General features: G+C 37.7%; 1 protein-coding gene across 5 annotated transcripts in view; it reads right to left on the bottom strand.

The window, feature by feature from the left end:
* Window positions 1-15,141, bottom strand: part of col22a1 (collagen, type XXII, alpha 1) — a 49,007-nt gene that overhangs the window by 2,534 nt on the left and 31,332 nt on the right. For all 5 annotated transcript variants that reach the window (XM_057354533.1, XM_057354534.1, XM_057354536.1 and 2 more), the window contains 36 exons: window positions 13,693-13,746; window positions 13,306-13,359; window positions 13,157-13,201; window positions 12,967-13,020; window positions 12,759-12,812; window positions 12,392-12,436; window positions 12,239-12,301; window positions 12,069-12,122; window positions 11,633-11,674; window positions 11,413-11,445; window positions 11,231-11,284; window positions 8,497-8,550; window positions 8,023-8,076; window positions 7,891-7,944; window positions 7,558-7,611; window positions 7,278-7,382; window positions 5,759-5,803; window positions 5,347-5,424; window positions 5,090-5,125; window positions 4,934-4,987; window positions 4,306-4,350; window positions 4,164-4,199; window positions 3,900-4,013; window positions 3,717-3,770; window positions 3,081-3,134; window positions 2,843-2,896; window positions 2,713-2,766; window positions 2,470-2,523; window positions 2,300-2,353; window positions 2,124-2,177; window positions 1,857-1,901; window positions 1,723-1,776; window positions 1,576-1,629; window positions 1,448-1,501; window positions 1,041-1,112; window positions 618-653 (listed from right to left, as the gene is read on the bottom strand). In XM_057354533.1, coding sequence (XP_057210516.1) covers window positions 618-653; window positions 1,041-1,112; window positions 1,448-1,501; window positions 1,576-1,629; window positions 1,723-1,776; window positions 1,857-1,901; window positions 2,124-2,177; window positions 2,300-2,353; window positions 2,470-2,523; window positions 2,713-2,766; window positions 2,843-2,896; window positions 3,081-3,134; window positions 3,717-3,770; window positions 3,900-4,013; window positions 4,164-4,199; window positions 4,306-4,350; window positions 4,934-4,987; window positions 5,090-5,125; window positions 5,347-5,424; window positions 5,759-5,803; window positions 7,278-7,382; window positions 7,558-7,611; window positions 7,891-7,944; window positions 8,023-8,076; window positions 8,497-8,550; window positions 11,231-11,284; window positions 11,413-11,445; window positions 11,633-11,674; window positions 12,069-12,122; window positions 12,239-12,301; window positions 12,392-12,436; window positions 12,759-12,812; window positions 12,967-13,020; window positions 13,157-13,201; window positions 13,306-13,359; window positions 13,693-13,746 — 1,974 coding nt within the window. The remainder of the gene's footprint in view (window positions 1-617; window positions 654-1,040; window positions 1,113-1,447; window positions 1,502-1,575; window positions 1,630-1,722; window positions 1,777-1,856; window positions 1,902-2,123; window positions 2,178-2,299; window positions 2,354-2,469; window positions 2,524-2,712; window positions 2,767-2,842; window positions 2,897-3,080; window positions 3,135-3,716; window positions 3,771-3,899; window positions 4,014-4,163; window positions 4,200-4,305; window positions 4,351-4,933; window positions 4,988-5,089; window positions 5,126-5,346; window positions 5,425-5,758; window positions 5,804-7,277; window positions 7,383-7,557; window positions 7,612-7,890; window positions 7,945-8,022; window positions 8,077-8,496; window positions 8,551-11,230; window positions 11,285-11,412; window positions 11,446-11,632; window positions 11,675-12,068; window positions 12,123-12,238; window positions 12,302-12,391; window positions 12,437-12,758; window positions 12,813-12,966; window positions 13,021-13,156; window positions 13,202-13,305; window positions 13,360-13,692; window positions 13,747-15,141) is intronic.

Genomic DNA, 15,141 nt, shown 5'->3' with positions numbered 1-15,141 from the left:
ATAGAAACAAGGTTAGAAAAAGCCAAATACAATTATAAAAAATGTCGGACATTTTTTCATCCACCAGGTGAAAATCATACTGTATGCTTCTAAGTATGCATATTTTATAAACAAGCCATATAATTTCATGATATGAGAACCATTCGTTCTTTACAGTACATGACAAGTTAGATGAGTTGGAGAACAGCACTAGACTGAACACAGTCAAAGAGCTCTTAAAAAAGTACAGTCAACCAGCACTAGGTAGGGCACAGTCAAAGTGCACTAGGTGGAACACAGTCAAAGAGACCTGAGTAGGGTGCAGTCAACCAGCACTTGGTAGCGCACAGTCATACAGCACTAGGTAGAGCATATGCATAGAGCCCCAAGAAGGGCACAATCATACAGCACTCAGTGAGGCACAGTCAGAGAGCACTCAGTAGGGCACAGTCAAAAAGTACTATGTGGAGCACTGTCAAATGCCCCTTAAGTAGAGCACAGTCATAGAGCCCTAGGTAGACTACTGTCAAACAGCAGCACACAGTAAAGAGCCCTAAGCAGGGTACAGTCAAACAGCGTTAACCGGAGCACAATCAAAGAGCCCTAGGTAGAGCACAGTCAAAGTGTAAAGCACTTACTTGTTTTCCCTCTGGGCCAATTGGACCAGCCGGACCCTGATAAGAAAATTGCAAAGTGATGTTTGTTGAATATCAGAATCAGAAGAGCTTTATTGCCAAGTGTGCTTGCACACACAAGGAATTTTCTTTGGTGCTGGAAGCTTCTAGTACAGACATTCAACACAATGACAATACAATATAATACGATTTACAGTCTAAAAGATTCTAAAATATGCATATATAAAATAAAGACTATTGTACAGAAAATGGGGGATATAACATACAGTATAAGAGACATTGTACAGGGTAGTATATAGTAGAATATACATATTAACAGATTGCATGTACACTTGTGCAAATGGATAATGTTGTAATGTTGAATATGAACAAGTATAAGTTCAAACAACTGAGCATTCAGATGCACCAAATAAACATCCCACTCACCGACGGCCCTTTAGGACCTGAAAAACCAGGTAATCCCGGGCTGCCCGCTTCCCCTTTGTGTCCTGCTTGACCCTGAAACACGGTACAACAACAAAAAACTGTTCTCATTCTAACTCAACATACTTTAGAAAGTCTAAGAGTTGTGTGTTGCAAAACTGAAAAACAGTGATTGTAAATGGCTTACGAGAAGTCAAATGAAATATTTCACTCTATTTTACTTGACTGATTATTAATAATAGTACAAGCGCACTTAAAGGGGATTTTAAGTCAACTGCTTTACGTTATGGTTAAGACCCCCCTGTAACACACTCGTTATTTACTGTGTAAATATGTGGCAGTTATTTTAGCTCAAACCATGGATCCAAACGCAGATTGGTGGACACTGAAGAACATCATCTCCTACTTACAGGATTGCCCTGAGCTCCAGGTTTGCCTGCTGGTCCTGGTTCTCCCGGCTGACCCTATCAAGACAACACAGAATAATCACACAGGTGTTCGGAGTCATTGTGTTGTGTCTGAATGTGTTGTTTCACACCGGTTCTCCTCGTGGTCCTCGCATGCCCTCTTGCCCCGGTGGTCCTGCGTTACCCTGAGCGACAGTAGAAAAAAAAAAAACATCATCACAGTGCAGATGTACAGTGACCTCTGACATAGAGGTGGACGGAACTCTGCGTTGACTCACGTCTTTTCCTGATGGACCTTCACGCCCAGGAGAACCCTGCTTCCCATCCTCGCCCTGTAATAAATGACATCATCTGTTTTCATTTGTGTTTATGGAGCATCTATCGGGAGAGATTCCAAAAGGACTTGACAGACCTTTGACCCTGGAGGTCCTGATTCTCCTCTATGGCCTTTGAAACCCTGGAAGAGATAAAAAGTAACTTATTATTTCTTAGCAACACCCTCGCTGACCAACACTCCTATCAACCAATCAGATTTTAAATTACAGCCATACTTGAAAATCACAACAAGCATTCGTAAACCATGTTATTGAAATGTATTTACAGTAAAAGAATACTTAAAAAATGTGATTTTTGGACAACAAAAGTGATCAAGTGAGTGATTGGTGGGATCATCACTCACAGGCATTCCTCGAAGTCCATCTCTACCCGATGGTCCTGGCTCGCCCTGTTTGCCCTGTGAGAAGGAAAGAGAATTATTGTTATTCTTTATTGCTACTGTCTAACAAATCAGGTTTGTCCAGATGTTGGTAGTTGTGTGGAATTTGTGATGTCAGAAGGAGAACATCACGCTCATACCGGTTCTCCTTGTTCTCCCGGTCTGCCGTCCTTTCCGGGTTTACCCATCATGCCCTTCAGCAATAATGTGCAAACAGAGAAAACAAAAGCATTGCAGATATTATTATATGTACGTGTTGTCTCTAAACAAAGCCAAAAAATTGCAAAATAAAAGGAATTTATTTACGCACCATCAGACCTGGAAGTCCCGGAGGTCCCTGAATTCCCTTTAGACCCTCTTTACCCTGGTAAAAAAACAGTCATTTATTTATAAGGTATAGGTTATAAATAAATTGAAAAATAATGTGCGTAGTGAGATGTCCTCGTAGAACTCATCGCGGCTTTGCAAGGATGCTGTGACCGTTGCTATGCGGTTGCTAAGTTGTTCTGAATGGTTGCTGTCAGTAAAAATGAAGTAACATCTGTGTTCTGACCTTTTCTCCAGGTGCTCCCGGCGGTCCAACGGGCCCTGGGTTTCCATCATTACCCTGGAAATAAAGCAAAAAGTGAAGCGTTACACAAAACGACAAGCCTGTTGTTGATAGTGATTCTTTTAATACTCACAGGTGGTCCCATTGCCCCCGCGGCCCCTGGATAACCAGGAGGTCCTGGAGCACCCTGTGAAAAACAAGCAGAATGAAAACACACAAACCTGTAATTAAGATGCCAGGAAGACATCATGACATCAGTTCTTATGAAAACATCCAAATAGGAAGAACATACAGTACATAAAGGGGAGTGCACACAAAATAAAGCCCGAAACAGTCTAATGATCCTGATGTTCAGATTATTGTCTTTGTACCTTCTCTCCTTTATCTCCAGGGGCTCCTGAAGAACCTTTGTCACCTTTGACCCCCTGTGGAGGAGACATTAGATATTATGAAACAGCTGTCAGGTGGATCACACAGAGCTCAGCTTGTGATGTGTTGCTGATGACGATAAGAGATGTTTTAAATATGAGCAGAACATGAGCTTGATGGGTTGTTAGCACCCTTTGATTTGTTGTCAGTGGACTGAAATGTGTGTGTGTAGGTTATGATTCTAGAAAAATCATCTTTTGGTTTTGAAACCAGACGGTAGAGTATAGTAAATATGCGTATCTTAGTATGATTTGTCACGTCTAATAAAGCAGTGGTTCTCAAACTGGGGGCCAAAATGGATCCAGGGGGGCCACATATTTTGTGACATTTTACGAAATTAAGAAATTTATCATAAATTTTGTGCAATCAAACATCAGAAAAATAAGAAGAATTGATGTTACAGCATTGTATAATTGAATGTGTTTTAAGTTTAAGATTATAAGTCGTTATTTGGGGGGTCCCAAACCGATGCACCCTACACAAAGGGGGCCTTACAACAAAAAAGTTTGAGAACCACTGTAATAAAGGTCCTCAAGAATACACATTATACATAAGATCTGTATATCTGTGTTTGTAACCTTGGCTCCATCAGCACCAGGCGGTCCTGAAGGTCCAGTTGGTCCAGGTTGCCCCTGCACAAACCAGTCAAATGTATATAATGATAATCATAAAAGCATAAATGTAGCAGTTTCATATTTTGTTGCTTGAACTTCAATGAAATATCTGCACGATTCCATCACTGACTGTAAGAGCCGTCTCACCTGATAACCGTCTTGACCGTTTTTACCAGGTGGTCCAGTATGACCTTTTTCTCCCGGTGCTCCTGGGATACCCGGAGGTCCAGCCGGTCCTGGAGGACAATCTCGACATATGTCCTGGAAGAGAGAGAAGCGGTTTTAAATAAATGAAGAGATGATGGGAGATGGACGATGGGTGGACAGATATTGAGATGGAGGAAAGAATGATGGACGGATGAAGGAAAGATGGAGGAATAAATAGATGGATGAAAAATGGACGGATGTTACCTTCAGGTTTAGATCGGAAAGATCCGCAGCTTTTCCCTAAAAATGTAAAAAGAAAAGAGTCGTTTAAACATCTTACACCTCACTGAAAACTTATCAGACTGTCAACCGAGCCGTATTCAAATGATTGACAGCTGTCACTCACCTGTTCTCCAGGAGAACCCTTTTCTCCAGGTCTTCCGGGCAAACCCTGTGAAAAAAACACACACAAACAAGCACATCAGTCATTCAAACAGTGGGTCTCATTAGCTAATAATTGCGTAGATTTTTCGTATTTATACGCACCTCTCATGAAAACTTTCCGCCTAATTCACAATACGTGCGTAAGCACATGAATTTGTTCTTGACCTCGTCCTAATGTTAGTGAATTTGGAGTATTCTAAATTAGCGCGCACGAGTTTAGTCATTTGCATAAAACACACCCAGTCCATCTCCATATTAGGACTTTCCGCCTAACTTTTCCTTAATATTATTTTAAATATCTAACTATTATCCTAAGATAAAACATGCATTTTGTCATTTTGTCTTAGAGAGAGAAAGAGAGAGAGAAGGAAAGAAAGAGACTGGTGATTTTTGCGTACGTGTGCTTTCAACTTTTCCTATCTTTTCTCTTTAGGACGAACGTTTTTGTGAATCATGATTTGTTCGTGAAAGCGTTCGTTTTCACGCACAAATCTGACCCAATGTTCCCGCCGCAGGAGAAAAAAGAATAAAACAAAATTTCAAAATGAAACGAAATCACAGAAAAACGACACTATATTATTCAATCTTACGTTGTGTCCAGCGGGACCCTGTGGTCCGGTCACACCCGGAGGTCCTCTCAAACCCTACATATGAAACACAGCATATCACTTAAGGGTTTATCGTCAGCGTCTGTCACATCTTGATATTGATATTAATACAGATATTCATTTTTAAAGATTGGTTACCGCAGCTCCGGTAGGCCCTGGAGAACCAGGAGGACCCTGAAAAACACACACAATAGAAAACAGCTTTGGAATAAACAAATGTGAGTGTGTGTGTGCACTTGTTTTGCTTTTTTGTGAAGACCACAACATAAAACACGTCAGGTGTACAATAAAAACCTTATCATGGTTTGCTTTAGGTAGGTTTGGAGTTTATATCATGGAAATAATGATATATTTTTGCTAATATAATTAGTGTTTGCATGTGTATTTCTTCATACTGGGGGTCCGGTGGTCCCATCTCCTGGTGGTCCTCTGGCTCCCGGCATTCCCTGCATTCCCGGTGGACCGGGCAAACCCTTAAAAAATGCATCAAGTAAAATTTAACCATGCCAGGACACACTGAAATCCGTTTTATGATACAGTTCCTACTGATGTAGTCATGAAAACAGCACAGTGGCAGGCGAATACACAGCTGGCACTTTTTCTGGAACACTTTTGCGCTTTTATGGCGGTCTGAAATTTCAGTAAAACCATCACATAAATAAAATGCAGCTATTCAGCGTTTCGCCCGTGGGGAACACACACCTGCTCATAACTAAGAATCGCCCAGAGACAGCAGATAATGCTGATGAAAGACTGGGATTTACAAGAGAATTTAAAATAAAACAGAAACGATCTTTCATTTCCTACCTTCAGTCCTGGAGGTCCAGCTGGACCCGGGGGTCCCGTGTCACCCTGTCATTACAGAAGCATCAATTACTGTTGTGCTGCTACTTTCTCCATTTTCGTTTGATCCTTCTGTCATTTCTTCTCTCTAAGACTCAAATTCAAACCACTGATTTCTACCTCTCCTTACAAAAAATAATTACATTTCAAGTTCATTTACTATATACTTCGTAAATAAGTCAAGTTTGTGTAAATTTAAGTATATTTTAGTATGTTTTTAGTACTTATATTAGTATACGTGTTAGAAAACTATTAGGATACTACTGGGGCAAATTTTTAGTGTATAAACCTGCACTTTGAAGTATAATATCAGTATAGTAAAGTGTAACACCATCGTAAACCTTCATGCTATTTTGAATAATTTTATGTATTTTTTAAGCGCTGTAGTGTGAAAACAATTCTACAACTGCGCTTTTCTAAGCAGTACATATGAAGTAGACTGAAAGGATACTTTTATTATTTTTAATTTTAAAAAAGTATACTAATAGCACACTTAAACAAACTACATAACTTTAAAACTTGAATTTACGACATATTTTGCAAAAAAAAAACATTTTTGTTAAACATCAAGAAATGTATTTACTTTTTGTATGATAAAATGTATTGTTCTAAATTCATAAATACTTTTTTTGCCGGGAAAACAATTACAATACAGTGAAACGCAATATAATCTGTTTTTATAATATACATATAATTTTAACCCATCGTAAATAATTGTTTTAAAAAAAGAGAAATTTTAAAAATGTACTCGACCTGATGCCACTCAAACCCCTGATGGTTTTCTATGGTGGTCTAAACACATTTTTTTGGGATGAACTAAACTTTGAAAGTGATTCAACATTACCTTAAAGTTGTATGTAAACATTTCATAAAAACAATTATAAAGTACCACAGACAAATAAATCATCTTTTAAAGCAGACAACCGTGAGCAACTCTGGGCCTACAGCAAGCATCCTCTACAATGAGCTCAGACATGCATGTGTGTGTGTGTCTGGAAACATAATGCAGCTGTATGATACTCTTGTGCGTTTCTATAAAACAAACACAGTTCTCCATCACACCTGCAGCCGTCGGCCCACTGACTCATTAAGTTAATGTGAGCTGCTTTCATTCTCCACATGTTTCAGGGCTTTTAACCACAATCAGCACAATATAACGAGCATTTAGTGTAAACATCATTAACACTTCTCCACGGCACAATATGTGCACGCTATATGACCATTATTAAACGTTTAACTTCATTTTACACTTAGATGGCGGTAAACTGTAAAACAATTTATATATAACAATTATTTTTTAATGCTAGTTGTTCAAATATCAGGGATTATGGACGGTCATCCTAAACACAGTTTTTCTTTTAAAAGTAGTAAATTAAATTAAAATGATTTAAATAAGAACATTGACAATGTCGGATGTGATCGGCACTGATTTGAAATATAGTCGTCTTTATCATAGTGATGAATTACAGGATGAATGTTTTACCTTCGGTCCTTCTTTGCTCTTTCCTGGTAAACCGATTTCTCCTCTTAAACCGGGCGCACCGATTGGACCATGTGGTCCAGGGGGGCCGTCTTTGCCTCCATCACCCTGTTGAGATAAAGATATTACAATGCAAAATAAGAATATATCTATGAGCCCCAGTTATAGGAAATGGAAGAGATGAACTATAAAATGTGCACAACGAGGGGTTTTCAAAAAAAAGCAAAATCAGTTTCAGTCCCTTGATAAACCGTTTTGTCATCAATGAGTGTAATTTTCTCACCTTCTCCCCTCTCTGTCCAGCAATACCAGGTGGACCAATACTGCCTGGAATGCCCTGGAAAACACGCCATGTTTTACTAACATCTTTACTTTACATTGTTGCCTTTTGTGAATCCATCAAACCATTTTTATGAGCAAGTATATGTTTAAGAAGGGAAGAATCCAGGTGGATAAAATAATGCTTAATACTTCCCCTGCTATGTCAATATAGACGAAATGCATCATGGGACATATTGACCATAATTTAAATTTCACTGTACTTGAAAAGTAATAAACATTTTGGACCCAGAAAAAAGTCATTTATGCAAATACAAAGATGGGTTTTGGAATGTACCACGTTGCCTGGCAGCCCAGAGGGACCCTGAGAGCCCGTCAATCCTGGTGGACCCTACAAAGACAGTGACGAATAAAGGAGTGACAATGAGAAAGATCTACAAAAACATTTATCAACAGGTGAAAAACTCACTGGGTCTCCATTTCTCCCGGGTTCCCCTTTATCACCCGCATCACCTTTAGGCCCCTGAAGAATACATACATTAGAATACATACATTACATTTATGCTTTTATCCAAAGTTCAAACATATTTACAAACTTCCGGTGTACTCCAGGCTCATGGAAATCAATGTCAATATGTTATAAAATTAATCGCTTTCTGGTCATCTGGCATTTCGTTACAGAGATAAAGGTTAGCGTTGTGGTTGAGTTTCACAAAACGTGCGAGTGTACATGAGCATTTTTTGTTGTTTGCTTATGGCAGAGCGTTTGGACCCCGAAGCAGTGGTGCCTGACGTCACACAAGCGGATTAAACTAACATCCATCAGCTGATCATTGGAGGTCCTTGAGAACTATTGTTACTACTGAGATGTCTGTTTCTTTGAAAAATAAAATATTTCTGATATCCAGTTTAAAGTGTAGCACGGAGAGGATATGTGGTTTACCGAAAGTCCTGGCGGTCCTGTGAATCCTTGCTCTCCAGGAAGCCCTCTTTTACCCTGAAAAATCAGATTTAAAGACTGTCATATTTAAGCATCTTCAGTTTTTAAGTCACCTTGTTTCTAGAATTGGCAAAAAAAGTGTTATTTTGGCATTTTATCAATTAGCTTTTTTCTGAGATAAAAGACAACTAAAATTTACTTTATGAAAAAAAGTGCTTGATTTTTGTATACGAAATGAATATCAGACATTTAAGCATTCACCTTCAGATCAAAACCATTTAAGGAAACGAGAATCATTTGACTCATTTCACTTTTGACCAGTAGAATGTACATACAGCTGCGGACAAAAATAGGAGACCATTCATTTAACCATCATTTCTAGATGTATTGTGGTCATTCCAGTCCAGTGTCTGTTGAATTTCAACTAAATCAAACCTCAGGAGTGACAAAGTCATCCAACAGCAAGAAAACTGTGATAAAAATCAAGATCATCCCATAAAAATGACTTTTGAACTTTTCCTAAATACATGTAGAAATATGACTGTTGTATTGCTTAAAAGTGAATAATATGAACTTGTTTTCTTTGCGGTATTTGAGGTCTGACAAAATACAGAGCATCTTTTCTGTTATTTACACGTTTCTCCAGTTTCATTGTGTATGTGTATTTCAAACTAGGGAGAAATATTGTTAGTAGTTCACAGAAAGTTGACCTAAACGCGTACCTATAAATAGTACATTCAGAAAAACTGAAAATAATTTTAAAAAGGCCTCTTAATTTTTACCGTGGCTGTGTATATATTCCATTACATGATGTGTCATGCGCAGAAACTACTTCACCTATTAAAGGTAAGTAAGAAAAAAGTAATAACAATCAAACCCACATTACAGTCAACATCCCAGGACTGGACTCTTAGTTTGTTCCTCTATGGTTCAGCAGCTATGGGTCCCAGATTTGACACCGCACTTCAGAGTAAAACCCATCCCATGTTACTGCATCTCTTTGAGTATTCTGCTCTCTGACAGTGATGGTGTTTGGCTGCGCGACTGAGAACCGCTACTGTAGTGTAATATTTCAGACAGCTTCCTAGAATCATGATGTCGTGACCTTGAAGTTTATTAATGCGTCTTCACACAATGTTGAATGAAGCCGTCACGTCTGCTGTGATAATGTGCGTAGGGTTTTCAAGGGATGTACTTTGACATTACTTCATTTAAATCATTTCCATTGTGAATGCAACGCTGACAGTTACCTAAAGTTACACACTATGGCCGTTTCTCAATATGCGTTCTTCAGCGGTCTTGTGTCCTCGTGTTCTCGCTCTACGTCATCAATAACCGTCGAAGTCCGTTCCAATACTCACGAACAGAGAACGCACTAAAGTACCCGGATGTGTTCTAGATATCCAGGATATCAAGGCCTTGCGCACGTACGGAACCCGCTTGAAGTCCCAGAAGTCACTGCGGCGCGCCCATCCAAGTTAGTTTTTCCGAGGCTGCCACCTATGGCAAGCCGAATTAGCTTTTAATCGATCTCAGGATATGAATTTTTGATATCAACAATTCAATTTTTACTAGTAAAAATTATAATTCTTGATATCAAGAATGGAATTTCTACTAGTAACAATTGCTGTTTTTGATATCAGTAATGAAATTTTCACTAGTAAAAATGTGAATTCTTGATATCAACAATTGAATTTCAACTAGTAAAAAACGTAATTCTTGATATCTGTAATTGCATTTTTACTAGTTAAATATCACAATAGGCTGCCATTCAAATTCAATTTCAGATATCAACAATTCATTTCTTACACGTTAAAAATCTTATTTCAGATATCAGAAATGCAATTCTTACTAGTAAAAAACATAATTTTTGATATCAACAATTGTGTGGTTACTAGTGATAATGTCTATTCTTGATATCAACAATTGAATTGCTACATGTAAAAATGCCAATTTATGATATCAAGAATTACATTTTCACTAGTGACAATGTTAATTCTTGATATCAACAATGTGATTGTTACTAGTAAGAAAGCCATTTTAGATATCTACAATTACTCTCAGATTTAATGACATCTGAAATGCATTTCCTGATATCAGAAATACCAAATGCAACATGTTAAAATTCATTTACAGATATCAAGAATGAGGATTTCAACTAGTAAAAATTGAATTCTTGATATCAAAAATTATGTTTTTACTAGTAAAAATTGCATTTCTGATATTTGAAATAAGATTTTTAACATGTAAGAAATGAATTATTGATATCTGAAATTGAATTTGAATGGCAGTCTATTGTGACATTTAACTAGTAAAAATGCAATTACAGATATGAAGAATACACATTTCTGCGAGCGAAGACGTGATTGCTGATATCAAGAATTCACATTTTTACTAGTAAAAATTGAATTGTTGATATCAAAAATAGTAATTGTTACTAGTAGAAATTCCATTGTTGATATCAAGAATTATAATTTTTACTAGTAAAAATTGAATTGTTGATATCAAAAATGCATATCCTGAGAATGATTAAAAGCTAATTCGGCTTGCCATAGCCACACAAGTCCGATCTTTGCGTTCGCGGAATTGAGAAACGGCCTATGTCAACTCTGAAGTACACGACAGCACACAAGACAAGACGTCCACTACTGCCTCCTTGTGGTGTGTAATAAAACCTGCAGGAATTTCTTCATGAGGTACAGAATAAATTGTCCGGATTTGCACATTGAAGTCTTACCATCTCGCCTGGTTTTCCTTGGTCTCCTTTCTCTCCCTTTTCCCCAGGTCTGCCCTAAAGAGAAATGGAGGGTATTGTTCGTTCAAGGGAATGATGACAGTGTTTCAGAAAGTACTGGGGAGGCGTCGGTTTGTTTCAGTTATGCAATGATAAACTAGACAGAAGCAAAACTCGTGACTCACCGGTTCGCCTGGTTCAGGAATCACATCGGCCACCTCGATTGAATACAGACACATCAAAGATTCAGTAAAAGAGAGTGTATCACTTTCACCTGAATCGTTAAGGAATTAAAAAAAACGAACACTACACTCATTTACCAGGAGTGTGAGACCCTTTTATAAATGTGTGTGTTCACATGTATAAAATACAGATATATTGACATCTGTGATCAGCTGCACTCACATTCCCTGGAGCTCCCGGTGGTCCCCTGGGCCCAATGTCACCCTGTATAAAAGAAAGAAAAGGTTATGATAATAATCATTAAAGACTTCATGGCCTCAGGAAAGCGTCAACGGCGGATTCATCTTTGAAAAAGCACTAACACGTGGAAGATCTTGTGATGCGACTGTTTGCTTTTTAAGTGATACTGTATCTAACATCTAATATCTAACAAATTATTAAAAGAATAATATTTCCAGTTGAAAATACATATTTTTGTGTGTGTCTGCAAATACTTTTTTCTTATGTTTTTATTGAATAAAATAACAACTAAACTACTAAATGTAGCCTATTACACGTGAACCTTTCAAGACAAACAAATAAAACATTTTCAATTACGATTTAAAGATCTCCGCAGTTTTGACTAGTTACAGAAAATCGTTGTTGCTCATTTTCCCACCTTGTCTCCTTTTTCTCCATTGGACCCAGTTGGTCCATCTCTTCCTCTTTCTCCCTATAACAGAGATTAAAGAGTGACTCGACCGGCGGGGTGGATTCTCTTGCGCTATTGATCTATATTTGTTGATTTGGTTCTCTTATCTGACTCGTGCACTACTCAACAGGACTTACCTGGCCTCCTCGCTCTCCTTTGGGTCCCACTGGGCCTGCTTGGCCGGCTACACCGGGCTCTCCCTGAGACAAAAAAACACAAAATAAATTGTTGTGTTGTTTGCCTTTTTGTAAAGACTTTGTCAAGATCGATTTAGGTTTCAATTTTCTCACCCGTTCACTTGCAGGTCCTTGTGGTCCTGGAGGACCTTCATCTCCCTGAGATAAACAGAAAAAGCATCGGTGGCCGAAACCCATTGTTTGTTTTAAACATAAGGGTCAAAAATATCACAGAACTATATGTTTACATTCTGTACAGAATCGATTAAATAAAATCACCTCGACGCTTCTTAAAGATGATGCTATTTTTACGTTTTTGAAGAAAATGTGAGTTTAGCTGGCCGGCCAAGGGCCTTATGTATAAAACTGCAGGGATTTCATCCTTAAAATGTGTGTATTTACAGACTAGAGTATCTATACGTTGTGCATGTATTTACGTTTATTTTTAATAAATAAGCTTTCAGATCTTAAGCCAAACCACCTTCGGTCCTGGTTTGCCAGGAAAACCATCCTGTCCAGGTTCTCCTCTTTGTCCCTAAACAGAAATAATACACGAGTTAAAACAAACTGCCCTACGATAACACACACGTGACGTTCAAAATCACATCCGGTCCTTGTACTGGTGTATAATGGTGAAGTTCTGCTCAAAGAACCAAGTTCACAGTTTCCTTTATTAAAAGAGCTCTAACCCTCTCGCCATCATTTCCAGGGATGCCATCTAATCCATCACTTCCTGGAAGGCCCTAAAAAAAGTATAATATTTTATTTTTTCATTACTATTAAGTAGTAGTAAGACAGTAGTAATTGCTACTATTACAATTTAGGGCACCAGATTCAAGTATGTGTACAGTATCTCAGTGTAAAACCACAGTGACTTACCGGTTCTCCTGGTTTCCCTGCCTTTCCAGTTTCACCAGGTAAGCCCTGTCAGAACAATACATAGCTGACAACACTTCTCCACTTCAATTTGCACAACGTTTCAGACGTTAATAAACAACTTTTTTAAAATCTAGTCTGTGTGAACTCACGGCAGACCCTGCTTGTCCCGGGCTGCCAGGAGGTCCAGAAGGCCCCTGAGGTCCCTGAAACAAAACAAAACATTTACCATTTTAAATGGGTTCCAAATAAACATCTTAAAATGGAAAAGAGATTTTTTTTATTACATTATATTTGTAATTCCCCTTGTGGTTCCTTAGTCCACCACTAGAGGTCACTAACATTACTTTAAATCTGACCGCAACCCTGGCTTGCTCCATCAAGTCTATCCCCAAATGTAAATAAACACACCAGAACCAGCAAACAAGCATTTCTTTCTTGTAAATTGTGACTGACGTGCAGAGTTTGAATAGATCAAATGAGTGTATGTATGTTCTGTTTGAATATGAATTATGGGTGGTCAAGTGTGTGGTACTTACAAGTGTTCCAGGAAGCCCATCGACTCCTGGCAAACCTGCATCTCCTTTCTTACCCTAAAGAAAAAAGTGATTGTGGATTATCAGGTTAATATCTCCAAGCTAGTGAAAGTGATGTGAGGCCAAGTATACACTTGTTTAATAATCAAGTAATGATATGGAAAAGATTAGTGCTTTTTCAAGCTGTCTCCTTCGTCTGTGTCAGGTTTACCAGTTAACTATATTTGTTTATATTTTAGTGCAGCATTTTGATGCCTGGTTTGTGGTTTTACTCTACAGTGGTCTCACTACACCAAAGTAGTAAAATGGTATAGATCCGTCCTAATTTCTGTTATCACTTGTCTGTTATTATTCATAACATAAAAATAATATTAAAAAAAAGAATAACCTTTAACACAGAATTTAAGTACATACAAAATACAGCACTTTCCTACTTAAAAAAAGTAAAAATACTACATTTGAGCATGCACACATTAAAATGTAAAAACACAACATTGATTTTTGAAATGCAGTGGAGTAAAAAGTTTGATAGATAAACTTTTTCTAAAGTAAAAGCACAGATGTTTAAAAATGCACTTGAGAGTAACGTCCACCTCTGCCCCAATCCCCAAAACAGCCATTGGAAATACATAAGTACACCGCCCTCACATGGACATCGGTGGAAATAGCCTATGCTTTATATCTACTGTTTCAGAGAACATTTCTTAGAAATTCATTAGGGAACATGTTCTATATTCTCTTCAAGATATGCAATGATAACAATTATCAATAAACTGGATATAAAATATAATATATACTGTACAATATATATAATGAATGGTATTACACGTGTTATGTGGAGAATAACTACTGCATGTTCAGAAAATCCAAAACATCTTGAACATTCCCTGCTGCGGATACACAGGGCAGAGAAAACCAGATGACTAAAATCCAGCAGCGATAAAGATTTATAAAGGAGAAAGAGGACAAATGTAATTGAGCGTCATTTAAAGCTCACTCAAGCACCACCTGCAGAGTTTGTCTGCTGCCATTTCATCATCATTTATCACGTTTGCCTACTGATGACTTGGAAAACCTTCTTTAATTGAAAGCACGATGCATAAGACACACTTAACAGAACAATATATGAAAAAATAAATAGAAGAAAAAACATTCAAACAAACTGAAAAATAACAAAAAGAGGTTTGCATATTAATCATTATGATAAAAATTATATAAATAAAAAATGTTGACATCTTATTGCTTTTCTATTACTACTGTGCATCGCTTTACCAAATCATAATAACATTGCAATTTCACCAAAAAAGAACTGCAAATCCGGTTTCTTTTCTGAACATTTTAATGTATGCAAAATAAATCTCCTATAAATAATTCTGAAATTAGCAAATTGAGCAAAATATGCATTGCGCAAAGAATGCGTTTTCAAAGACCGCTGTGATCTGTTTAGTGAGA

The sequence above is a fragment of the Triplophysa rosa genome, linkage group LG16 (genome assembly GCF_024868665.1).
Source record: "Triplophysa rosa linkage group LG16, Trosa_1v2, whole genome shotgun sequence".
Lineage (NCBI taxonomy): Eukaryota > Metazoa > Chordata > Actinopteri > Cypriniformes > Nemacheilidae > Triplophysa > Triplophysa rosa.
This window is presented reverse-complemented; position numbering and strand designations above follow the sequence as displayed.